The sequence below is a fragment of the Saccopteryx leptura genome, chromosome 2, assembly GCF_036850995.1.
Source record: "Saccopteryx leptura isolate mSacLep1 chromosome 2, mSacLep1_pri_phased_curated, whole genome shotgun sequence".
NCBI classification, from domain to species: domain Eukaryota; kingdom Metazoa; phylum Chordata; class Mammalia; order Chiroptera; family Emballonuridae; genus Saccopteryx; species Saccopteryx leptura.
Genome location: NC_089504.1, coordinates 117,047,555 through 117,072,987, shown reverse-complemented (window position 1 = coordinate 117,072,987; position 25,433 = coordinate 117,047,555). Strand labels below are relative to the sequence as shown.

The window sequence follows — 25,433 nt, the reverse complement described above, 5'->3', positions numbered from 1 at the left end:
ACATTTACATTATTTTACATCCAGTTGAGATTTCTTTTTTCCTTTTGGTTATGTGTTTAAGAACATTTATTGCCTATAAAGAGGTGTTTTTGTTAAAGACAATAGTGCCCTTTAGGTAGGTAGACGCACAGTGTTATTTCACAAATACCTATAAAATTGTTAGACAGCTGGGATTGCCGCACTCGAACAGGTGTGTTCCACTCATCTCTGTCTTGGGAAGCCCCGTGGGACAGCTTAACTACTGCCAGCCCCAGTGGGAGACCAGCTGGTGGGGAGATACTGGGAGACACGGGTGTCTCTGCTCAGACCTTAGCAGGCCGGACTCCCTTCCCCCTCCCTCTGGAACCCACGTTTGTGTTGGGATCTAGCTCAGGACTTCAGTTACAGCCTCATCTAAGACAGGGTTCCCGGGGCCCTGGAGGTGGGACCAGGAGGACTGAGGGACGGTCCAGAGAGAAGGAGGGCCCTGCCACCGAGTGGTTCATGGCACTGACTCCTGGCTCTGCCACTTAGGAGCTCTGTCCCTGGAGCAAGTTACCTGGCCTCTCAAAGCCTCAGTTTCCTTATTCTAAAACGTGGATAATAATTATACAACCATCTTTGCCAAGATATTGAGAAGACTTTAAAAAGTATGTATGTCTGGAAATACATTTGGCGGGTTGTCTGTCTCCAGAGGCCTCAGTAAATATTGCTTAAAAAAGGGAGGTGAAGGAGTTGACTCTGGCCAGAGGCTTTGCCACATTGGTTCTCTCCAGACAGTCCACTCAGTGGCTAGCTGCCCTGCTCACCCAGCACTGCCTGCCTTTTCTCTGGTCCAGTGTGTCCGGCTTCGTGAGCGGAGAGGTATTCTGCATACCCTCTCCCCAGTGGGGGGCAGGCCCAAGCGCAGATGTGCTCTGAGAGCAGGCATGAAGCAGCTCTGTTCCAGGAGGCGTGAAATGACACAGACCAGACTGAAGTCCCTGCTGAGCCTCCGAGTCCAGGTTCCACTGATTCAGAGTTTTAATCATTTGGTTAGGCCTGGACCAACGTGGACTCTTGCATCATTGGGAACAGGATTGTAGGCACAAGATTTAAAGCCAGTAAAGAGAAGATACACCTGAGTTCAGAAGACCCTTTCCCATGTCTTTGACCTGTAAGTCCTATCGTCCCAAGCTTCTGTGAGCCACGGAGCACTATTCTAAGTGCTTCACGGTTAATTCAGTTCATCGTTGCAGGAACCCTGAGAGGCAGTTACCGTTGTTATTCCCACTTCGCAGGTGAGAAAACTGAGCTGGTGGTTGTGCCCCGCTGGTTAGTGGTTGGCTGGGATGGAATGCAGGAGTCTGACCTCAGAGGCACGTTCTTCCCATTTGGCTTGCTGACAGCAGGCTCCTTCCTCTGACAGATACTGAGTGTGGGGTCTGAGTCCAACTGCTCCACGCCCACTGGGCTTCTGGTTTCAAATGTCAGTACTGATGATAATAATAATTACAGTAAGTCATGTGAAATAATAACATCACTATTATTTTTATTATTTTTTTTTGTGTGTGTGTATTTTTCTGAAGCCGGAAACGGGGAGAGACAGTCAGACAGACTCCGCCCGACCGTGATCCACCCAGCACGCCCACCAGGGGCAACACTCTGCCCACCAGGGGGCGATGCTCTGCCCCTCCGGGGGCGGGGGTCGTTCTTTTGCGACCAGAGCCACTCTAGTGCCTGGGGCAGAGGCCAAGGTGCCATCCCCAGCGCCCAGGCCATCTTTGCTCCAATGGAGCCTCAGCTGCGGGAAGGGAAGAGAGAGACAGAGAGGAAGGAAAGGGGGAGGGGTGGAGAAGCAGATGGGCGCTTCTCCTGTGTGCCCTGGCCGGGAATTGACCCCGGGACTTCTGCACGCCAGGCCGACGCTCTACCACTGAGCCAACCGGCCAGGGCAACATCACAATTATTATCATCCAGCCCTTCCCAGCAGCCCGGCCCTGTGTCAGGCCTTTGACATGCATTATCTCATTTAATCTCCATAGCAACACTGGAAGGCAGGTACAGTTACTGCACCGTAAGGATTCCCATGTTTTCATTTAAAAAAAAAATTTTTTTAGTAATCATTTTACATTCCTTTATCACAACCAGGCTCAAAAACGTTAAATAATTGTGCATTTTACACCCTACCCAAGTCCCTCTGACTCCATAGTTACCAAAGTGTCTTAGAACCTAAGCTGTACCGATGCTGATTATAAAATAGTCTTAGCACATCCATGCCTCAGTTCCCCCAAGGATCTGTAGTAAGTAAACTTTGTTGTTTTAGATGTGTTCATTTGTTCTTAGACGAAGTAAACCTGAAATAGCGCTTAAATTAGCTTTGAAATATTCCCTAGTTGGGTGTTTACACACATTCACAAAGGCCCTCCCCCTTCCTCCGATCCCTAGGTCTTGCTGCACCCTGCACGCGGGAATGGTAACTGACAGAACGCTAAGTAATGGCCCTGGAATGTAAAGTAATTAATGCCAGGATAATAGTGCAGGGTGGGGAGCTCCGTGCTTTAATGAGGGCTGGGGAAACTGTTTAACTGAAGACACTGGAAGTGGAAGGGGAGATGAATGTTTCCATAATTAATGCTGCATATTAAAAAGTGACCTCTTCCACCTGATCAATACAGGGACCTTTCCTGTCACCTGGAACTTCACTTCTGGGACTCTGTGGTCCTGTTAATAAAAAAAAGATAATCACCAGTCTGCCATCATCTACTGTGGAACCTTTCCAAGTTTGTGGGGGTTTTTTAGGATGAAATTTAAAAAAATTTTAGAATATTTATGAGTATAGATATTTTACTGTCAGATATATTTATTCAATGCTTGCTCTATAATGAGAGTTAACTTGCTGTTTTCCTTTCCATTATCCCCAAAAAGAATGGATTATGGAAAAAAGATTAAAGTCGTATAATGCAGTGCGGTGTTTGCTAATGCTCTGTCGGAGGTATTAGTAGGACTTGCCGAGGTTCGTGTCTTTTATGAACACCCTTCAGATTGCAATTATCTAATAAACTTCGAAACCTGTTTATATTCTTGCAGGCATTAAACGTCGTCTTTGAAAAGATCCCAGAAAACGACAGTGCAGATGTCTGTCGGAATATTTCAGTCAATGTTCTTGATTGCGATACTATAGGCCAAGCCAAAGAAAAGATTTTCCAAGCATTCCTCAGCAAAAATGGCTCTCCTTATGGACTTCAGCTGAATGAAATTTGTCTTGGTAAGGTGATGTGGAAGCTATTGTGTCCCAAAACCCTGGTGAGCATCCCTGAGACCCCCTTCACTCCCGGCACCCAGCATGGAAACGTCCATCTGGTGAAGCTTATCTGGTCTGTTTGCTCCTAGAGGGCACATCTAGGGGCCAATAGACTGTATTGCTCTCCCAAGAGCATCATGATTCTTCTTAGGAAGTATAATCCTTCAAAGAGGCTGGTTTTTTAAATATTATGTTTGTAAATCAGATTCATGAGATTGCTAATCCTGACACCAAATGGTTTCACCTTGCATCAGGAAGTACAAGAAGGTGTAAACCCCATGCCCTGTGTCTGTGTTGCATTTCACGTTGGCATTTGATTTGTTTGTTGTGATACTGAATGTATCATTAGTGGGTGGCTCAGACTCTTGGTGTTAACTCCAGCACGCTGGAAAGGTCATCTTCCTCTCTGCTAAACTCATCCTACATTACGTGTGCCCTCCGTCCTCCCCCAGTGTGGAGCAGCATCTGCTGTGAATCCATTTTCGGGCTCTATTGGTATACTGCTAAGGAGAGCATATGCATGAGCCAGCTCACAGGGTTCCACTTCACTCAAATGTTCATCAACATTTTAAAGTTGAGCTGCATGCAAGCCCTCGCAGGAGACTGTCATGGGATTTTATAGCAGATAATGGGACAGGAACGAAGAGTAAAATCACAGCAGTGACAGCCTAACAAGGTTCATTTCCCTTCCTTGTACAGTTGTAGCCTGGAGTAAGCAGGCAATTAAAATCATCCCAGCCCGCCCTCCTGGTCAAAGCTCCTGCTAAAAGGCCATGGGAGAAGCCTGGGGGCAAGGTCTGGCAGATTGGAATAAAACCCTGTGAACGTGTTGCAAGCCGTGAGGTGGTTCCCTGGCTTCCGAGAAAGCAGAGTGGCTGAGGCACCTGTCCGCTGCCTCTGCTGTGTGCTTCTGTGGGATGGACTGCTGGGAACTTGAAGACCTGTGTAGCTCGTTAGTTAGATGCAGGGTCAAAGGGGCAGCTCCAACCAGGAAACCCTGGAGTGACCCAGACCATCAGCTCCCTTGCCCGAGCCTGCCCCTCATAAACGAGTGAGTGGCTCTGACTGCAGAGGAGGTGGACACATGGAGCCAGGGGACACAGGAAAAACAGCCTCAGCCCTGCCACCACCTAGTTGGTAGCGGAGTCCTCCCACAATTCCTGATGTAGGAAGGCAGGCACAGTGCAAGCCAACCAGAAGCTTCACACTGTAGTCTGACGGTAGACAGAACACAGCATACCAGACACGCCAGGCTTCTGCATGTCTGCTGACCCTCCAAACGACCTCCAGGGCCTGCCTCAGAAAACTAAGGCAAAGCCTGAGAAACCAGCCATTAAATTGCATTGAAATCCAATACCAGAAGCAGCCATGCTCAGACCCCTTCTGCAGGGGCTCACAAACTCAGATGCTCAAAGAAGCAGGAAGTATCATAAATCGGGGCTGTGGGCCTGCCGCCTAGGACAACAGGAAATGATGGGGCCCAACCTAACTGGGAAAAGACTCGCCATCTAAAGGGGCAGTGCCACTTAGCTTCAGCTGACAGTCGGCCTGTATGGTTTGTGTTGCCAGATAGTCCAGTTTTTTTTCTTCCTTCCCTTTTAATTTTTATTTTATTTTTTATTTTTCTTAAGTGAGAAGTGGGGAAGCAGAGAGACAGACTCCTACATGTGCCTGACTAGGATCCACCCGGCAAGCCCTCTAGGGGCCAATGCTCTGCCCATCTGGGGTCCTTGCTCCATTGCTCGGCACCTGAGCTATTTTAGCACCTGAGGCAAGGCCATGGAGCCATTCTCAGCACCCAGGGCCAACGTGCTCCAACTGAGCCATGGCAGCAGGAGAGAGAGAGAAGGGAGAGGGGGAGGTGTGGAGAAGCAGATGGGTACTTGTCCTGTGTGCCCTGACCAGGAATCAAACCTGGGACTTCCAAACGACGAGCCGACACTCTACCATTGAGCCAACTGGCCAGGCCTTTCTTTCTTTCCCTCCCTCCCTCCCTTCCTCCCTCCCTCCCTCCCTCCCTTGTTTGTTTTTTTATTTATTTTTATTGATTTGACAGAGCAAGAAACATCATTTGTTCCACTTATTTATGAATCCATTGGTTAATTCTTGTATGTGCTCTGAACGGGGATCGAACCCTCAACCTTGGCATATGGGGACAATGCTCTAACAAACTGCCCTGAGCTATACAGCCAGGGCAGGCAGATGGTTCAGTTTTTTAAAAAGAGAGCAGAAGTCCACCTTTTTATGTGCAATGTCTCAATTATTAAATGTTGGTGCTGAGTTGACATTAACATAATAAGTAAAACATAACACAGGTCACAGAAAGAGAAAACATAGGTCTGTGGGCCACAGGGGTTGCTGACCCTGGGGCACAGGTCAGCAACCCTGTGAACGAGTTTGAACCCTGTGTTTTGGGATTTTAGCCCACCAGTGCCCCCACCCAGGGACCTACAGAAGATAGCTCAGAGCGTGCCTGCTTGTGCATACAGGCACATGCATGTGGGCACACAAATCTGCTTTAAGAGTTTTCTGGCCTGACCTGTAGTGGCGCAGTGGATAAAGCGGCAACCCGAAATGCTGAGAGGTCGCCGGTTCGAAGCCCTGGGCTTGCCTGGTCAAGGCACATATGGGAGTTGGTGCTTCCTGCTCCTCCCCCCTATTCTCTCTCTCTCCCTTTCTAAAAATGAATAAATAATTTTTTTTAAGAGTTTTCTGAAGAGCTGGTCCTTCTGAGGAGGCATGATGCTGTCTATATTTGGCTTCACTTCCAAGCCGAGCCTCAGAGTACAAGTCTTAAGAGTCAAACTCTAAACATAAAACAGAAAGAAAACAAAACTCGGGCTGCCAGGCGGGCTGCTACATTTCGCTAAACCTTCAAACGAGTATTTACCACTTTATTTCAGCTCGATCTATTGTTACACGGTATTTGCCAAAGTGACGGGGCAGCATTTAACCGGACAGCATTTAAAATTTCTCATTGTGATTTTCAAAGCGAACACAGTGCCCCCCTTTCTCTTTTCTCCAGAGCTTCAGGTGGGCACACGGCAGAAAGAACTCCTGGACATTGACAGTTCTTCTGTGATTCTTGAAGATGGAATAACCAAGCTGAATACCATCGGCCACTACGAGGTAAGAACGAGGGGTTCGAATTTTAGCCCCCAGGACCCCACCCAATCCTGACTAGGTTAGGTCATCTCTGGTACCTTGTAAATTCTTTAAAAACAAACAAACAAACCAGGATTCCCAGCCATTTTCTGGAATAGTTTGCAGAGTGCTTTTCTCTGGGGCAGAAGTTTTTCTTAGTTATTGATGTGGAAGAGCTTGTGAATCACTGTCTCTCATGGTCGGCTGGTCCCCCCGGGTTCCCCTCTCCAGAAGCTGTGATTTTCATGTGAGCAGATTGCTGTCCATCCTGCAGTGTAGGTGAGAAACTTCACCTCTGCAAGATTCTCTGGCCTCTCCCAGCATGGTCCTCAGCAAAGCCCTGGAAGAGTTATCAGTTAGCTTGACGCTGAACAAAGCCTGTGGAGCCCTAAGCCTCCCCGCTCTCTGGTGTTCACGGTAGATGGTGTCACCTTTTGTGTAGAGCCCTTTGTTCTGAAGTTCTACATTTCCTGTTTGTGATACTCAGCGATATCTCCTTTGGCCCCTGACCCATAGGCTGGGTATCTGCGTGAGCGTGAACGAGGGGCACATGTAACCTCTTAGAGATCTGAGTGCTGGAGAATCCTGCACAGAACAGGAGCGAGGAGGCAGGGAAGGTTCCTGAGCACGCTGGAATAATGGGAGCTGTTCAGCAGCATTCTCCAAATCTTTGTTATATACCTACTGTGTGCTAAGGGCCAGGGATGCTTACGAGAGGAACAGAGCCCAGGTTCCTGACCTCACAGACCCTATAGCCCGGGAGAGAGGATGGAGAAGGGGAGAGGAAGTAAGGAATGAGGCAACACCTTATGTTGGAATAGTGCTGTGGCTTGGAACATCTGGAAAGGCTTCCTGGAGGAAGCTATGATCACGCTGAGATCTGAACTTAACTGGGATGGGGTGCCAGCATACCTAGCAGGGATGGGAGAACACGCGTGTTCTTCCACATAAGTACTTTCGGACTGGCGAAAATTTGAGAGGAGCAAGGTGGCATTTAGAAATAACAACAGTATGGAGCCCTTCCTCTGGGCTAGGTGCTGACCTTCTACCTCATAGTGGTTCTATGAGTTGCTACTATTACTAACCCACTTTGTAGTTGGGAATGATGAGGCTCAAGGAAGTTTACTAACAGTTAGTAGCAGTGTCAAGATTTCGATCCAGGTAGTTGGGCTCTCAGGTCTGTGGCTTAACAAGTACACACCACAGCTTCCTGAGGAGGAAGGCCAGAGACGTGGGCGGCGGAGTGAGAAGGGGAGGTGCCGCTCACATAGGCCCAGTCACTTTCTTCAGAGGTTCGAATATTATCCCAAGAGCAGTGGGAAGCCATTGGAGAAGCTTAATCTGGGAGATGTGCATTCCAGAAGATGACTGTGGCCGTGCGTGGGGCAGGGGCGTATGGGCTGCAAACCTGGACGTACAGAAACCCTTTAGAGGCCGTCACTAGGAGAGTTTCAGGTGAGGGATGGTGCGGACCAGAAGTGACACAGAGACTCTGAAGAGGGCCACAGTGGAGGGGGGGGGGGTTCAGAGATAGGCAGGAGGTAGATACCACAAGCCATGTTGATGGGAGAGAGACTGGGGTGAGGGACAGGTCAGGATGGCACTCGGGGTGGCAGGCAGATGCACAGATGTGGGTGCTCATCTAGAGACGGAGAAGACGGGAGGAAAAGCTTCCCAGGCCACTGCGAGGGTCTCGTGTCCCCTGTCTTTCAAGGCCGTCAAGTCCCAGGGAGACAAGTCTGCACCCGGGAGGCCTTGGCCCCGGCCAGGCTGCCCCTCGACCAGGAAGAAGCTGAGACTGTTCCTCAAGCACGGCTTTCTGCACAACAGCCAGGAACAGAGACCACCGCATCCGGGCTCTCTAGCTGAGTGGGTTTCACACGCAATTTGGAGATAGTTGCTGTGGGTGGCAGCTGGGAAGTGCTACCCTTGCAGCCTTTGCTGGAGGGCATCTCGCTGAGAAAGCTGAGGAATAACACCTGGCTCCTGGGCACGCCCTCCGGCAGCTCAGACCTCCCAATCTTGGTATCATCTTGCCAAGAGCTGCTGGTTTTAGCTTTGGAGATGATAAAACAAACCCAGGGAATTCTCTGAAAGTACAGGTTCCTGTTGGTGGGCCACCCTGCGGGAGGCACTGCTCCAGGGGCGACCGAATGGAGAGAAGGGCAGGAGAGTCGGCAGAGTGCTTGCAGAGGAGCTCTCTGTGGCATCGCCGGAACTGCAGGTTGCAGACCCGCAGCCGTCTCCGCCTCTGCTCGAGTGCGTCTGGGTAACCAACCTGTCTCAGCAAGTTCGGAAGGAGCACAGCACGCCTTCGGTGCTTTTGACTAATGTGCTTGCCTTGCTCAGCTATGCGACGAGAGCTGGGCACCCTGGTTGGGTTTCTCAGTGTCCCCTGGCAACCTGGTGGGCAAGGAGTGAACCCCAGAGGACAGGGGTGTGTCCACTCACCGCCAGTAAGGAAAGGCGGGACAAGCCACCCCAGCAGGGAAAACGAGGACCCACCACGGCTGTCTGCAAGGCAGGGTGAGGGGAGCTGTCAGGAGAGAAGGAACATCAGTCTTCACTGGAGACATCGGCCATGCTAGACACCTATCTGCTTAGGGATGATAATGAAATTAATCCGGCCTGTAGTCACTTCCCGTCCAAATGATTTATTGGCCTCATACCCTAGCGTTACCACATGGTGGTAATAAATGACAAGACTAGGATACAAGGGCTTAAAGAATCCTCCTTATGTTTAAAAAGCAAAGCCATAACGCAAAAAAAAAAACCCAAACAAACAAAAAAGCAGAGAGCTTGAAGGAAACTAGGAGGTCATTGGGCCCTGTGAGCTCTCTACCTGGACCATCTCAAATGCCCTGTTTGCCAAACACTGCTCTGAAGAAAGGATCCACTGCCATCCTTGGCCACCTGCACCTACACCCAGTTTCATAGCAGCCCAGCAGACTCAAGATTTGAAGTCATTTGACAGGGCTGGGCTGAAACTTGCTTTTGCCCTTTCGTTAAAGAAAAATTTTCTCCTGAGCACTTGCTTTACCCTCCAAAGAGACATGATGCTAATTATCACTCTTATTCATTTACTAAAGTGCCCTAGTTTGAGTCACTGTAAGTGCTTGAAAGCAGAAAACTGTATTTTATTTTAAAAGAAGGTCTAACTTAGAGTTTTAAGTGATTCAGTCACCTCCCTTCAATTAGCCCAAATTAGTTAGGTTTTAAAGTAAGTCTTTAGTGACGACGAGTTCCTCCTCCCATCTAAACAGTCCTCACTGCTGGGGTGTGGGCCTGTTTCTTGTCACCTTGCTCTGTGTTTGGGGCAAATAGAGTGTTGCTGGTCTCCTTTGAATGAGTTACTGTCCATATATTTGGAGAACAGGTTTCAGAGGGCCTTGGAGGACCCAGCAAAAATATAGCATTTCATGAGCCAGGTGCAGGCAGCCTCACGAGCTCCGATCTGCTGGCAGTGCCCTGTCACCTATAGGACGGCACCGTTGGCAACCCTGGGCAATGGCACGATTGCTTTCCATGATGGTAACAATGGCAGTCAGTGCCCAGCACTATTCACACGCATGAGCCCAATGCATGTTCACAACTACTATCTGATGAAGGCGCTCTTATGACCCTCAGTTTCCTTCAGATGAACACAGGAGGGCGAATGTCTGCTCCAGTCTCATTCTGTCCTGTGCAGACAGTGGGTGACACCAGTCTCTTTACAAACACATTAAGCCACAGGCGTCTTTCTCCCTATAATTAAGTCCTCCCCACGTGCTTCCGTAGCTGGCTGTCGCCGTGTGCACGTTCACTATGAAGGGGCCTGCATTGTGTTCTGGAGCTGCCTGTGGGTGCTTGGGGGGTGGGGGATGGTTCCTCCTGGTCCAGGTTTTCCTCACCCGCACCTGTGTGACCTTTTGAAGCCCGAGTTACCGCACCCACACCCTGCCGCAGTGTTAAGTGTCACGTTCAGCAGGAAATGGTCTCTCCAGATCACACCTCTCGTTCTGAGCTATGAGGTTCTGAGGGGCAGAAAAGACTTTTAACCATTGTGTCGTCACAGGTGAAGTGGTCACTGCTAATGCCAAAGCTGTCACTCAAATGACACTTAAAGCTCAAAGGAATGTCCCAAAGGGTTTGCGGTATAAAGTGGCCAGTCCTTTCAGTCAGGTGTGCCACCTGTGACATTAAAACAAAGGGATCGGCCTGACCAGGCTGTGGTGCAGTGGATAGAGCATTGGACTGGGATGCAGAGGACCCAGGTTCAAGACCCCGAGGTCGCCAACTTGAGCGCGAGCTCATCTGGTTTGAGCAAAACTCACCAGCTTGGACCCAAGGTCGCTGGCTTGAGCAAGGGGTTACTCGGTCTGCTGAAGGCCCGCAGTCAAGGCACATATGAGAAAGCAATCAATGAACAACTAAAGTGTCAAACGAAGAATTGAAGCTTCTCATCTCTCTCCCTTCCTGTCTGTCTGTCCCTATCTGTCCCTCTCTCTGACTCTCTTTCTCTCTGTCACACACACACACACACACACACAAAGGGATCGGACTATCTCTAAAGATTTCTGACAGCGTGACTGTCTCTAAAGATTTCTGACAGCATGAATGGCTTTTGGTACTTACATATTTAACAATGGTGTGGAGTGCTGCTCGTATACTGAGCACTGTTCTAGGCGCCTTTACAGAGAGTGACTCTTTCAGGCCTCCTTGTAGCCCAGCAGGTAGATGTGCCCATTCTTCCCATTTGAAGGCACAGGGAGGCTGAGAGACTTGGCCGTGGTTACATAGCCCTTCTCGCTGACACCCCACGGCTGGACACAGATGACAAAGGCATTGCACCAGAGACAGTGGCTCTTGTCAAGGCCAGAGGAACACGCTGCTCCCAGCCGCTGACACCTCCAGCTGGAGCACGGGGCTGATGAAGGGAGTCCTGGTACTTACCTTCTCTGCTGTCAATTCAAAGGGTAACTTCTCTTCAGGTCTTCTGATGGATCTCACGTCTTCAGTTTTTCAGACTGCTTCCTTATTTCTGATCCTACGTTAACGTCATTCCTTGAAGATGACGAGGGTTCCTTCATCAGAAAGGAGGCCTCTTTCAGGCACCCAAGACCTGACTGCCCGGGTCCAACAAGAGCGTGGAGAGCGCTGAGGTCCCCAATTTCTCACACATCGTGGGAGGCCTCCCTCCCTCCCTCCCGGAGGGGAGGGCCGGCGGAGGAAGTTTGCTGACCGGCCCAGGGCTGATTCCACGCGCACAAGAGGAAGCATTTTCACTATTTACAAGAATCCTTCAGCGCTCTGTCCTGGCTGTCAGGAATTATGCGTGTGATTTGATGTGTCTGCTGAGAATGTTCTGATGAGCCCGACCCCCGCATCACTGAAGGACTGAGCAAGGTCTTCCCTCTTGCTCAGCCTTGGGGTGTCAGTGAGCAGAGCTGAGGAGGAAGGCGGCGAGTGTTACTGACGCGGGGCTGTGGGACAACGCTAGGTGGACAGAATTGTTTTCATATAATACCATTTTAGGAATGAGAGATACCAGCCCGGGCTTCCCCGAAGGGATTTATATTGGTGATTGAGTTTTCAGATTTTATTTTTCTTTAAGGAAAAAATTCACTATTTCAGACCATATTCATAATAGGAGTAATATTATTCCTACTCTTTTATAAATATTTAGGCCGAAACTCCAGCTTTCCTTTTAGGCTAAACCATATGAAATTGTCAGTAATTGACCATAATTTACTTATAAACATGACAGTTTCATAAGGTTAAATCTAAGTTCAACCTTATATTTCTAGAAAATCCATTTTGATGGAATTACCGTATTTTTCGCTCCATAAGACACGCCTGACCATAAGAGACACCTAGGGTTTTAAGGAGGAAAATAAGAAAAAAAAATATTCTGAACCAAATGGTGTGTTAAAATATTTAATAAAATACAGTAATCTTCAACTTAGGCCATAAACTTAGTATTTCAGCACAAAGAAGTCTCACCTTCACTTGCAAATGGTTTGGAGGACACGCAGCTTCTGTTTATTTCAGGGGTTATTTTAAACTGTTGACATGGGTCCCCTTCTCCCAGTTCTGAGGGTGGACCCGTGTACATTCACCTCTGCAGCATTGCAACACGGGCCGCCATCATCGAAGGCGTGTGGCCTTGTTGTCACATCGGATCCTGGAGCACTGCGAGACTGGAAGGAATTTAATTTGAAACTGCCATGTGTACAAGTTCTGCTCTGGGCTGGAGGAATATTCCTGTCTCAGACCCATCTAGTGACATTAATCTTTCTTTGATTTAATTTGGTTTTCATTCCTAAAGTGGGAGCCCAGAGGATGCTCCCTGCCTCACAGGAGTACAGGAGGATTAATGAGTCTCTCTGAGGGAGGCCCTGGGAGCTCCTCAGACGGAACAAACAGCATTATATTCTTAACACTTTGGATTCTGTGGCACTTTTTAAAAATGGCATTTCTGCCCTTCACTCCGTAGCAGCTGACTTGTGCAAAATACAAAAAGAAACCTCCCCGCCCTGCCTCCCCGCGAACATCGGTAAATAGTTTTCTGTCTTTGCGATAGTGTCAAAGTGTCCCGTGGAGGTGGGGGGGACGCCCTCGCCCTAGAGCATCTGTGAAAGTTGGAAATACACTTGCACACATCTGTGCTCAGAAACACACAGCTCACCCACCAGTAAAATGCCTTCACACTTGCTCTCGGGAGATGCTTTCCGAGCGACATTTCCTTGGTACTAGCTGCGCCTGCGCCAGCAGTGGGCCGTCGCCAGCTCTTGAAGAGACATTTGAACTTCTGGCAGCACTGCTCCTCAGAGGGCCCGTCTGTGGTGTTTGTGATTATCAAGTAAGGGTGCTCGCTTTGGAGTATTGGCCCAATGCTCAACGGGACCCCCTCAGGATTCATTCTTCGACAGCTATCCAGAATGAATCATCAGCTTCCTTTTATAAAAAGATTTTATGGCTTGGAAACAGAGCATAACCAGCTCTTCATGGGGAGGATTTTTGTAACTATGGTCAAACATTCTCATAAGACTCAGTGTGGAGGATTGCAAAAGGTGGGGGGGGGGGGGGGTGCCTGCACGTGACTGTTTAATTGCATGAAATACAGAGGAGAATTGAAGAATCAGCCAGAAAAACAATGAATGGCTCAAGTGGAGAGGAGAGGGTCTTTGGTAATAACAGAGAGCCAAAGAGTTCAATAAAAGGTCAGAATTCTCACTCAAGACACTTTACAGAGGCCTGAGGCCCTAGCCAGCCCCTGCCCAGACGACTCCCCACAAGATGTCACAAACACAAGCAGTTGGAGGCCTCTGGCCTAAACTCAGGGTCTGGACAAGGCTGGCCAGAGAGCTCCGGGCCTCTCCAGGGCTGGCTCCGCCCTGTGGGCACAGCCAGAGGGGTTAGCCTTCCTCCTGTGCCGGCGAAGCAGGCCTGTACGTGCCGATAACCAGCATGTAGCCAGCCAGAAGAGACATGCTAAGATTCTACTTTTTTCCACACTGAGGAGGGCCGGGTCCAAATCAGTATTAGAATTCAGAACAGTCCTCAAGCTTCGCACTGGAGGGGACAAGCGCTCAGCTAACGATGTTCAGAAATGACAGGGCTGTTCTCCCTCCACATCCCAGCTGAAGATGAGGACTTCTTGACTCCTGCCAGCCTCTTCGTTCTCTGGAGCAGCCCCTCAGAGCCTTTAGCTTCTCCCAAGGGTGGTGGCCTGCTTCTGCTTCTTAGCCCCCAGCTCCCCCACAGGGAAAGCATTTATTTGTCAAACATGTACATTTTAAATCTGTGGCAATTTTTAAACAGCTCTGTTGTGGTCATTTATAAACCATAAAGATCGCCTTTTTAGAGTGAACGATTCAGTGGTTTTCTAGTACATTTACAGAGTTGAACAGTCACCACCACCACAATCTAATTTTAGAACATTTTCATCACCCCAAAATGAAACCTTGAACTCATTAGCAATCCCTCCTCATTCTCCCGACCTCTGCTTTAGGCAATTAGTAATCTACTTTCTGTAGAAATTCTCCTGTTCTGGACATTTTATATACCGGCAAATGGGGTTGCACCGTCTGCGACCGGCTTCTTGCCCTTAGCATGCTCTTTTTGAGGTCCATTCCTGTTGTAGCCTGTCAATCCTTCAGTCCTTTTATTGTCTGGCAATTTTTTCTGTAGTATATTCATACAATGGAATAAGGCACATTAATTTAAAAAGCACAAACTGCTAGTAACTGCACAGCGTGGACAAACATCACAGACTTTAATATTGACCCCAAGAAGCTAGACACAAGATATACACTGAGTGACTCCATTTCTATGAAGTTCAAGAATAGTCACAATTAATCAATAGTGATGGAAGTCAGAAAAGGAAGGGGTGGTTATTGACTGGGAAGGGATGATGGAGGTACTTTTCAGCAACTTGAAATATAATTTTATATCTTGCTGTGGGTGGTGGTTACACAGGTATGTACTTTAGTGAATGTTCATTGAGCTGTACATTTTGTTTAGTGAATGTTAAGTACTTTACTGTAAATTATAATTGAATTTACTTTTTTTGATTGATTGATTGATTTGAGAGAGGAAGGAAGAAAGAGAGAAACATTGATTTGTAATCGCATTTATTTATGCATTCATTGGTAGATTCTTATATGTGCCCTGACCAGGGATCAAACCCTCAACCTTGGTGTGTTGTGATGACACTCTAACCAACTGAGCTACCCGGCCATGGCTAAAATATTTAATTAAAAATGAATACAGTGCCTGACCTGTGGTGGCGCAGTGGATAATGCGTCGACCTGGAATGCTGAGGTCTCCGGTTCAAAACCCTGGGATTACCTGGTCAAGGCACATATGGGAGTTGATGCTTCCTGCTCCTCCCCTCCTCTCTCTCTCTCTCTCCCCCTCCTTCTCTCCTCTCTAAAATGAATAAATAAAGTCTTTAAAAAAAAATGAATACAGGCCTGACCTGTGGTGGCACAGTGGATAAAGCGTCGACCTGGAAATGCTGAGGTTGCTGGTTCGAAACCCTGGGCTTGCCTGGTCAAGGCACATATGGGAGTTGATGCTTCCAACTCCTCCCCCTTCTTTCTCTCTGTTTCTCTCTCTCTCTCCTCTCTAAAAATGAATAAATAAATAAATTAAAAAAAAAATGAATACAATTTGCCCTGGCTGGTTGGCTCAGTGGTAGAGCATCAACCTGGCGTGCAGGAGTCCCAGGTTCAATTTCCGGCCAGGGCACACAGGAGAAGCACCCATCTGCTTCTCCATCCCTCTACCTCACCTTTTTCTCTATCTCTCTCTTCCTCTCCTGTAGCCAAGGCTCCATTGGAGCAAAGTTGGCCTGGGCACTGAGGATGGCTCCATGGCCTCTGCCTCAGGTGCTAGAATGGCTCTGGTGGCAACAGAGCAACGCCGCAGATGGGCAGAGCATCGTCCCCTGGTGGGCTTGCCAGGTGGATCCTGGTCGGGCACATGCGGGAGTCTGTTTCTCTGCCTCCGTGCTTCTCACTTCAAAGAGTATAAAAAAAATGAATACAATTTTTATGATTTTACAAGCTTCCTTTCTAAAATATGCACCTGCATAAAAGAGAACGAATCATTTGTGTACTGCTGATGAGTGATCACAAAGCTAGCTTTTCCTGTCACTGCCACTCAAGTCAGGAAATAGGACATTATGGTCACCTCAGAAGCCCCCTGGCCCTCTTAACCACCACCCCTGCTCTTTTCTCCAAACCTTTAACATCATAGTTTCGACTGGTTTTTGTTTTGTTTTAGCTTTATGTGAGTGGAATGACACAGTGTGCAGTCCTTTATATCGGCCTCTCTTTCTCAGCATCCTTGTGGCATGTCACAGTTATCTGCCCATTCTCATTGTCTTATAACATTCTGTTGTGTGAACATATCCCAAAGCATTCATTCATTCTGTTGATATTTGGGTGGTTCCCAGTATGTGGCAATCACAAGTAGTCAACTATCAGGATATGTACTGACTTCTACTGAGTGTAACCTGGCTGGGAAATTGCTCTGTCACAGGGTGGGCACCAGCTTTACATGCCAGTGTGTGAACTCCTGTTTCAGCATTTATTAATATAGTAGGAGCCTCAAAAATGAACATGACTCAGGTATCCCTTGGTCTCTTGGTGGTGGGGGGGGTGAGGTCTATCCTAGCATAGCTCCGTCTCCCCTCCTCCAGCGCGACCACCTCCCACCACAGCAAGCACCTTGGCCTCCACCTACGAGCCCTTGTCTGCCTGCATCCCACGGCCTCGTCCGTCTCCTTTACTGGACCGTGAGCTCCTTGAGGACAGTGTCTTGCTCATCATTATAGCTCCATCTTCTGGCACGGTGCCCAGAACATAGGAACTCTTGATAAATATTTGATGTAATAAGTGAGACTGTAAAATCTAGCCAGCCATCTAATTCCTAGGTGAAGTTAAGCAATACATTAAATTTTGAAAACTCATATATTTTTTATCTTTGCTTTCAGATATCAAATGGATCCACTATAAAAGTCTTTAAGAAGATAGCAAATTTTACGTCAGGTAACCAACATAATGTTAAGCTCTTGTTCCCAACCCAGCTTTATAAAGCATTTGCCTTTTGCCTCTCTTAGACGTGTTATCACAAAGGTGAGGCTGAGTTTTTGTTGCATAATTCTCTGGAAGCAGAGAAAAGCCATTTCGATCTGTTTCTCATCCCGAGAATGTGAGCCCTGAAGAGGCCAGGAAACCGTAAACAGCGATTAGCCCAGATGCCGGGCACTGAGGAAGTCGCTGCCTCTCCCCAGGTCTCACCTCAGGCGGAATCTTAACCTCTGGGCCTCCTCCTCCTCCTCCCTGTGAAGGGGCTGACCAGGGAGGGTGCCCGGGGCGCAGTGAGGGAGGCTTGCAGATAATCACACAGCCCTCCCAGTGCTGAACAAACAAGATAGTCTGGTAGAGAGCTCAAATCTCTTAGTGATAGCGTTTGCAAAATCCCCAGAAAGTCAAGAAGGGACAAACTAAAGAGGGCACATGTGGGAACGTCACGAGGCCACTTTCTAAACTCCCTCTGTCTCCAGGATAGCTGGCGGGTGGGGTGGCAGGAAGCCCTGTAATAGGGCCAGTTCCGGTTTGTTTCCAAAGGAGATTATACCCCAGCCAGACAGCCAGACCTCAGACCTCAGACCTCAGAAAGGCTCTGGACCTCTCGTCCCCACCAGGGCCTGCGCTCTCACACAGTTGGAGGTAGGGCCTCCTGACCCCTGGATTCGGTACTAGAAGGAGCCTGGTGGGCACCAACAGCTGGGTAGTACAAACAGGGAAGGCAGGGCTCCCGATGACTCAGACAGGACAGTCTGGGAGGTTGCAGGACACTGTGAGGGGACCCCTGAGCCGTCCATCACTACGTCAGGCCGAGGGAGAGAAGCCGCCAGCACAGGGTGGCTGTCATTCTGGCACAGGAGGATCGGTGTGCCTGTGTTGTAAAGAGTGGAAGAGCCGTGTTTAGGCTTCAAAGATTGAGCTTTTTGTAGTTTGTTATTTGGGGATCTTATGTTTGGATCTCTTCATTGGACCTCCAGCCTCTGCTTCCTGCCTGCCCAGTTCAGCTGAGAGTCATCATTTTGATTACTCTCTGGCTCACCCCCGTCCCCCCTGCACTTCTGGCCTTTCTTTACCCCCTCTATCAGACACCCGGCCCTGCATGAACCCAGCTTCTGGCCTTTCTTCACCCCCTCTATCAGACACCCAGCCCTGCATGAACCCAGCTTCTGGCCTTTCTTTACCCCCTCTATCAGACACCCGACCCTGCATGAACCCAGCTTCTGGCCTTTCTTCACCCCCTCTATCAGACACCCGGCCCTGCATGAACCCAGCTTCTGGCCTTTCTTCACCCCCTCTATCAGACACCCGGCCCTGCATGAACCCAGCTTCTGGCCTTTCTTCACCCCCTCTATCAGACACCCGGCCCTGCATGAACCCAGCTTCTGGCCTTTCTTCACCCCCTCTATCAGACACCCGGCCCTGCATGAACCCAGCTCTGAGCTTTCCTGCACCTGCAGCCAGGCAGCCGCGAGGAGAAAGGCACAGCACGGCCGGTGCCCAGCTTGCTCAGGGCCCTCAGCACGGCCTAGTCCCGCTGTTTCTCTGGGTATCTCATTCTGCATCCTCCGTCATTCTCCTCTCCCCTCAAAGCCTGACCCGCACAGCAACCCTGGCTATGACAGATGACTGTGCCCGTACTTCACAGAGAAAACGCACCAGGGCTCCCTCCACAGCCAGCACCCACGCCGCCATCCTCCCTGCACCTGCCTGTCCCCTCCCCCTCTTCCCCTGAAGTCCCAGGGCTGTCCTTCCCCCCATCCCAGGCCCGTCTCTCACCTGCTCAGCGTATTTACACCTTTTCTGTCCCCAGCACTTCCTTTCCTCCCCAAGCTAATGTATCTTTTCCATTCAAAATAGTCTAGCCTCTCTCATCTTCAGAGTGAAAAGCAATCCCTCTTTTCCCTCCACGTCCCACTCCTTTTCCAGCCGCAATTCTTACAAGACTGTCCTCTTGCCTGGAAACTCTCCCGCTGGCTCTGGGAGCCCCACCTGGTGGCCCTTCTTTCAGATCCTAGAAGGGGTCAGGTTCATTCTCGCTGTATGATGTTTGCACCTGTTTCCCCTCCTCCATTTGCCTACGAACTCGATCCATTCATTTAGGTTCAACTCCAACATCAGGGAAACCTCCCAGACTACGTCAGTCCCTTGTTAAGATACTTTCATAGCAAATAATTATTCTTCACAATCCTTATCACAATTGTAAATAAACGATTGTGTGATTAGAAGTATGAAATTCTCTCATTGGCTAGGATGTGAATTCCATTAGGGTGGGAAGTGGTCTGTCTCGTTCATTGCCGGATGCCTGGTCACCCTGGGACTCCGTGGGTGCCCAAGTGTCCTGGATAATGACCAACAGGTGCTCTTCCAGGCAGTTTTCACTCTTCTAGGGGCAGGGAACCCGCTTCCCCCTCCAGGACCCAGCCCAGTCTGCACTCTGTTCTTAAGATCTCAAGACACAGCAGGGGCAAAAAAAAAATGTGCCATGAAGAGCTCAAATAGACGAGCTCAAGTAACCTCTTAGCACAGATGGGGCGTTTTATGAGAAGGCCAATTAGCCCGTGGCTCTGATTTTAATGGGCTGTTTTCTCCCCGTTTCTCCGGCGTTCAGATGTGGAGTACTCGGATGACCACTGCCATTTGGTGAGTTCAGCCTTTCCGTGCTCCCCGCTGACTGGGATGCCTTCGGTGGCGCGCAGTCTCCTCGGGTGACGCGTCTGCTCTGTCTTCCTTTAGATCTTACCAGACTCGGAAGCCTTCCAAGATGTGCAAGGAAAGAGACATCGGGGGAAGCACAAGTTCAAAGTAAAAGAAATGTATCTGACAAAGCTTCTTTCAACCAAGGTACACTTACTGTTCTGGGAGCCCTTTTATGGCTACCTTGGGGGCGTGTGATGTGTGTGACTTAATTTCCACTGAAGTGTGAAATGTTACAAATCCCTTGTGCCTTCTGGCAAAGCAAAATGAAAGTTTAAATTGTAAACACTTCCTACCCCTTCTTCTTTTTTATAAACTGCAAAGATCCCAGCACTTTACAAATTTCTACTGTAGCATCTTCAATCAGGGATTTATTGTTGCTCCCTGCCCCTTCCGCCACCACGTCACTATTGTTTTGTGGCTGACAGCATAATTACTCCTTTCTGTTTGTTATTATGGATGAGCAATAAGATTCCCTCTTTGAATTGCAAATAAAATGAGGGGGGGTGTCAGTGACTATAAACCTAGTAAACCTTTCTGATTTTTTTTCTCATCTTAAAATTAAGAATTCTGTCCACATATAAAAGTGTTACTTGTGAAAGAAAGTGGAATACCAAATTGGAAGCAAATTTTACGTTATCTGGCTTTTAGTGAGATTAACAGAAGTCTGGGGTGATCTTTTTTTTTTTTTCTGAAATGACTAGCAATATAAACGCTATTATCTACACCTGGCCCCTGTCTCTTGATGGGCATGCTTCTTCCATTATAGCAGAGCTGCTGCTGGGAGCTTCGATTTGTTTAGCGAGTGGAGGACAGCCAGAGCCTCTTGATTTTCTCATCTGTCCCACAGAGCTCTGCCTATTTGGTTTTTATAAAACACTCAAATGCTTTGGAAAGTACACAATAAAACCCTGTAATGGAAATATATGCAACAGGAAAGATTCTGGGAACAGAGCAACATCACTTGAGGCTTTCCAAGCTGAACATAACTAGCACAAGCCAAACATCCAGAGCTTCCTGGTGCATGTATACTGCCCGACAGGGCACTCCAAACTGCCAGAGATTGCTAAGATGGCCTTCCTGTTGTCAGAACCAAACCTAAACCTGGGCCTGGATTTTCAGGACCACTGTCCTGCACTGCAAGTGCTGGCCTTGTGCGACAATTGTATGTACCCATATCCCCCATGTATAAGACGCACACTCTTTCAAAAATTTGGGGTCTCAAAACTGGGTGCATCTTTTACAGTGATTGTAGGTTTTTTACTTGCATTTCTAGCTTTTTCGCACTTGTTTTGCATTCATTGTTGTAGACAGTGATTTAAATCAGACAGATGAGGACAAGCTAGTGGATGGGAGTTTTGACAGTGATGAGTTGTATGAATTTTATGATGAATAAAACAAGTTCAATAACTTTATGTAATACATTTTTTTTCAAATTTCGGGCCCCAAAATTAAGGTGCATCTTATACATGGGGAAACACGGTACTGTCTCTTCAGCTTATTTCTGTTTTGCACATCATTTTCTCTGAACCTGGATTTCATTTTCCTTCCATTTTCAAACCAATACCCTGTGTGTTTCCAACTCCCAAGCCTGACAATTCTGTGTCTTTCAGGTGGCAATCCACTCTGTGCTTGAAAAACTTTTTAGAAGCATTTGGAGTTTACCCAACAGCAGAGCCCCATTTGCTATCAAATACTTCTTTGACTTTTTGGATGCCCAGGCTGAAAACAAGAAAATCACAGATCCTGATGTTGTACATATTTGGAAAACAAACAGGTGAGAACAGACGTTAGGTGATTCCTGACTGCGTTCGCCAGTCTGGGACAGAATCCTAAGGAAAAGGAGGGTGTGGCGGGTTACAGAGGATGCATTTATCCCTGTCGCAGACTGGCTGGGACGCTCTCAGGTCAAGGCAGGTTTCTTGCTGTCACTATTTTAAACAATCGGCAAAATTGTTCTTATGCAGAGCATGCTATTCTTTAGGAAAAATAAACTCTATTATCTTTAATGCAGGAAAAAGACTGTTTGGAGTGTTAAGACAAGTTTAGCTTGACCAGCAAAAAATGAGAAATTAGTATGTTGTGGTTTTATCATAGTTTTCCATTAGGGAAGACTTACTCATTCTTCAGAGAATTAATCACTTTGCTATTTCCAAGTTATCTGTCTATACTCCTGATTCTGTATAGAAATTTCTGCTTTTATTTGATCAAATGCAGTACTCAGATACCATGAGAATTAGCCAAGGATTGTAGGTTTTTTTTCTTTTTTAACAATTTATTGTACTCTAAAGGCAAAGCAAAGCATCCAAATTTATTCTGAATTTCTCCTCAGTAGAGAAACATAGCTCATTACCTCTATTTGAAATGCTCTGCACGTGAGCTGACGAGGACTCTGAGTTCTGATGTAACGGAACCCTCAGGGCGGCTCAGCCCTCCCAAGCACCGAGGTCAGCTGGGCTGTTTAAAATGAGTATTGAAAGCTGAAGGTCCCGAGTTTGAGGTCTGATATTCTCCCATGCACTCTGTGTTTATGCCGACTCTGCTCTGGCCCCTCCCTCCCTGTGTCCCAGCCTTCTCCCCAGGCTCTGCTGCTCCCCCCCACCCAGCTTGGGGGGCTGCTCACTGTGAAGAGAGGGGGTGCCAGGGCAAGGCAGTCATCAGGGCAGCAGAGCTACTGAGAGGCCAGGGGCCATGTGACATGGGGGTAATTAGCTAGGCCAGGGTTGAGGAGTAGATAATGAAAAGACTCTGAATGTTCCTCAAATTCATATGCAAATATTTATTTGAGTACCTACTATGTGCCAACTACTACTAGGTGCTGGAGACACAGACATGAACCAAACAGACAAAAATCCATGTTCTCACAGAGCTTGCATTCCCACAGATGGAGACAGAAATACACAGGTACACTGTAGTGTATTAGGAGGTGGTTGGTGCAGTGGACCAAGCGGGAAAGGGGGACAGAGAGTGACAGGACCGGGGGGGGGGGGGGGGGGTCAGAAGTGCCACAGAGCTGATGATGCAGGAGGCCAGCGAGGCTCTCTGGGGCCAGATAGTTTCAGGAGAACAGACAACAAAAGCCAAAGTCCTGAGGGGCAAGCTTGCCTGCTGCAAGTGAGAACAGCAAGGAGGCGGGCGGAATGAGTGAGGTGAGGAGGAGGAGCAGAGGTCTGGCCCATCATGCAGGGTTTCAGCTGGAGGAGGAGGGGAAGCAGAGTTCTGAGCAGAGGAGAGATCCGATCTGGTTCTGCATTAAGAGGATTGCTGGTAGCTGTGAGACAGTGAGCTGTCAGGAGCTGGCAGGTAGTAATCCAAGTGAGAGAAGGTGGTTTAGGCTAAGGTAAAGCATATAGGGGAGAAGAGGTCAAGTTCTGAGATATGCTGAGATGATCTTATTGGCCGTCACCATCTGCTATAACCTGGGATTATCAGAAAGTTTGCCCTGTCCACAGCCACCTTCAGACTTCTTGGCCAGTCCTCTCTCCCAGGAGCTGTCAGCTTAACCCTTTCTTGTTCTGAGTGACGGTACCATCCAGGCTCAGTATGTTTGGCAAAGCTGACTTGCACACTTCAAAAACAAGGACAAACACACCCGTGTGCAAATTGATAAACAGAGCATCTGCGTCATAGGAATGGCTGTGTATGAAAAGAAATCTCTCTCTCTCTCTCTCTCTCTCTCTCTCTCTCTCTCTCTCGAACAGCCTTCCCCTTCGCTTCTGGGTAAATATCCTGAAGAACCCTCAGTTTGTCTTTGACATTAAGAAGACGCCACACATAGACAGCTGTCTGTCAGTGATCGCCCAGGCATTCATGGACGCGTTCTCTCTCACAGAGCAGCAACTCGGCAAGGTAAGGCCATTGCTGGTGTGCATGCCTGTGAGTTGGAAGCTGTCTTTCTTGTAAACGTTCAAATAATAAACAGTTGGTCTAGAGGTCACCGAAAATTTGCTTTAACATCTGTATCATTTATTTCTATTTTAATCTAGTTTTTTTTAAGTGAAAACCAAAATAGTTGAATATCCCAACCCTGCTGAAGAACTTTTTACCACAAAGTATAAAACATTCTGCAGACACAAATAAACTATAAATTCAAAGTATGAAACTACTGAAATTGGCCTGAATTAATTACATCTGAATATACCTAAAAAGAGGCTACCTGAATATTACAAATTATCTGGGGGGAAGAAAACCTTATCCAAGATTTCTAGCACTACCAGTTTGCCAATTTATAATCAAAACATCAATATTGTTTTTACTGTGGTTTTCTTCGCTGAATAGAAGCCCTGAGAACAAGAAAGGTAAAAATACAGAGCAGACTTTGAAAGAGATGTCCTGGTCCTAGTCAAGCACTCCACAGTATGTTACACTGAGCAGTACCTGTACCTGACGGTCAGAAACCCTCTTCCTAGTCAGCACCCCACAGTATGTTACACTGAGCAGTACCTGTACCTGACGGTCAGAAACCCTCTTCCTAGTCAGCACCCCACAGTATGTTACACTGAGCAGTACCTGTACCTGACGGTCAGAAACCCTCTTCCTAGTCAGCACCCCACAGTACGTTACACTGAGCAGTACCTGTACCTGACGGTCAGAAACCCTCTTCCTAGTCAGCACCCCACAGTACGTTACACTGAGCAGTACCTGTACCTGACGGGTTTCAGAAACCCTCTTCCTAGTCAGCACCCCACAGTATGTTACACTGAGCAGTACCTGTACCTGACGGTCAGAAACCCTCTTCCTAGTCAGCACCCCACAGTATGTTACACTGAGCAGTACCTGTACCTGATGGTCAGAAACCCTCTTCCTAGTCAGCACCCCACAGTACGTTACACTGAGCAGTACCTGTACCTGACGGATTTCAGAAACCTCTTACAGCCGAGCAATGGCTCTCAGGTAGCGGGACTTGACTGCCCACGAGGAAGCGTAATCGATGTCTCCCAGGCGCTGTCTCCCAGTCGAAATCCAAACTCCCCATCACCACTATTTCTGCAAGACAAACCTGTTTTTACTTTGTCTTCCTCACGTTGCCTAGTCTCTCAAGGTAGAATCTTGAGGGAGGAATCCTTCTTTTGGCTCCCTCAGGAAGAGGTTCCTCCTTCCAACCTTTCTGCCCAGTTGGTTACTACTCACTTGGGTCTCTAAAATGCCTGTCCCTTCCTTCTCACCCCCCTGCCCTCCCCTTTTCCACGCCCTCTCCACTAGGGTAACGGCCTCCTAACAGGTGCCCTTGGCCCTGCTGTCCCTCTCATCTCCCCAACTTTTTCTTTTCTGTGTCTCAGGTTATCTTTCCAAAACACAGATCAAATCTTGTCAGCTTTAAAAATGGTACCTCCCATCATCGACCATGGCGCTCTCTAGCTGGCTTCTAGTTTCTGTTCTGGCTTTCCCATTTCCTTCCCGTGTGCCTCTGTGTGACAGCTTTTACTTTCCCAGGTTTACCATGAACCTGTGTTCACATCCCTTTGCTCATCTCCTTCCTGTCTCATAATCCGTCTAAGTAAAATCCTACTTGTTCACTCACAAGCATTTCATTCATTCAACATATTTAAAGCATACCAGAAATTGTAGGAAACTCAGATCAACCTAAATATACCTCCTTTGTAACTTTTGCCCTGATGTAGTTCCCACACGCTTTCTTCATTTGACCAGTAAATTTCTTTTTAGCACTTAAATGATTGTTTATTCAAGTAAAAATTGGCTTGGTTTATTGCTTACTATGTTCTTGGTCTATTTCAATTAATCCTCACAAGAAC

The 25,433-nt window shown here is 48.0% G+C and overlaps 1 protein-coding gene across 1 annotated transcript in view; it reads left to right on the top strand.

Moving 5' to 3' along the window:
- The window catches only part of PLXNC1 (plexin C1), a 174,063-nt gene that overhangs the window by 143,548 nt on the left and 5,082 nt on the right, over positions 1 to 25,433 (top strand). Inside the window, exons 22-28 of the mRNA XM_066368633.1 lie at positions 3,049 to 3,226; positions 6,288 to 6,391; positions 16,890 to 16,944; positions 19,595 to 19,626; positions 19,720 to 19,827; positions 21,294 to 21,457; positions 23,382 to 23,529. Coding sequence (XP_066224730.1) covers positions 3,049 to 3,226; positions 6,288 to 6,391; positions 16,890 to 16,944; positions 19,595 to 19,626; positions 19,720 to 19,827; positions 21,294 to 21,457; positions 23,382 to 23,529 — 789 coding nt within the window. The remainder of the gene's footprint in view (positions 1 to 3,048; positions 3,227 to 6,287; positions 6,392 to 16,889; positions 16,945 to 19,594; positions 19,627 to 19,719; positions 19,828 to 21,293; positions 21,458 to 23,381; positions 23,530 to 25,433) is intronic.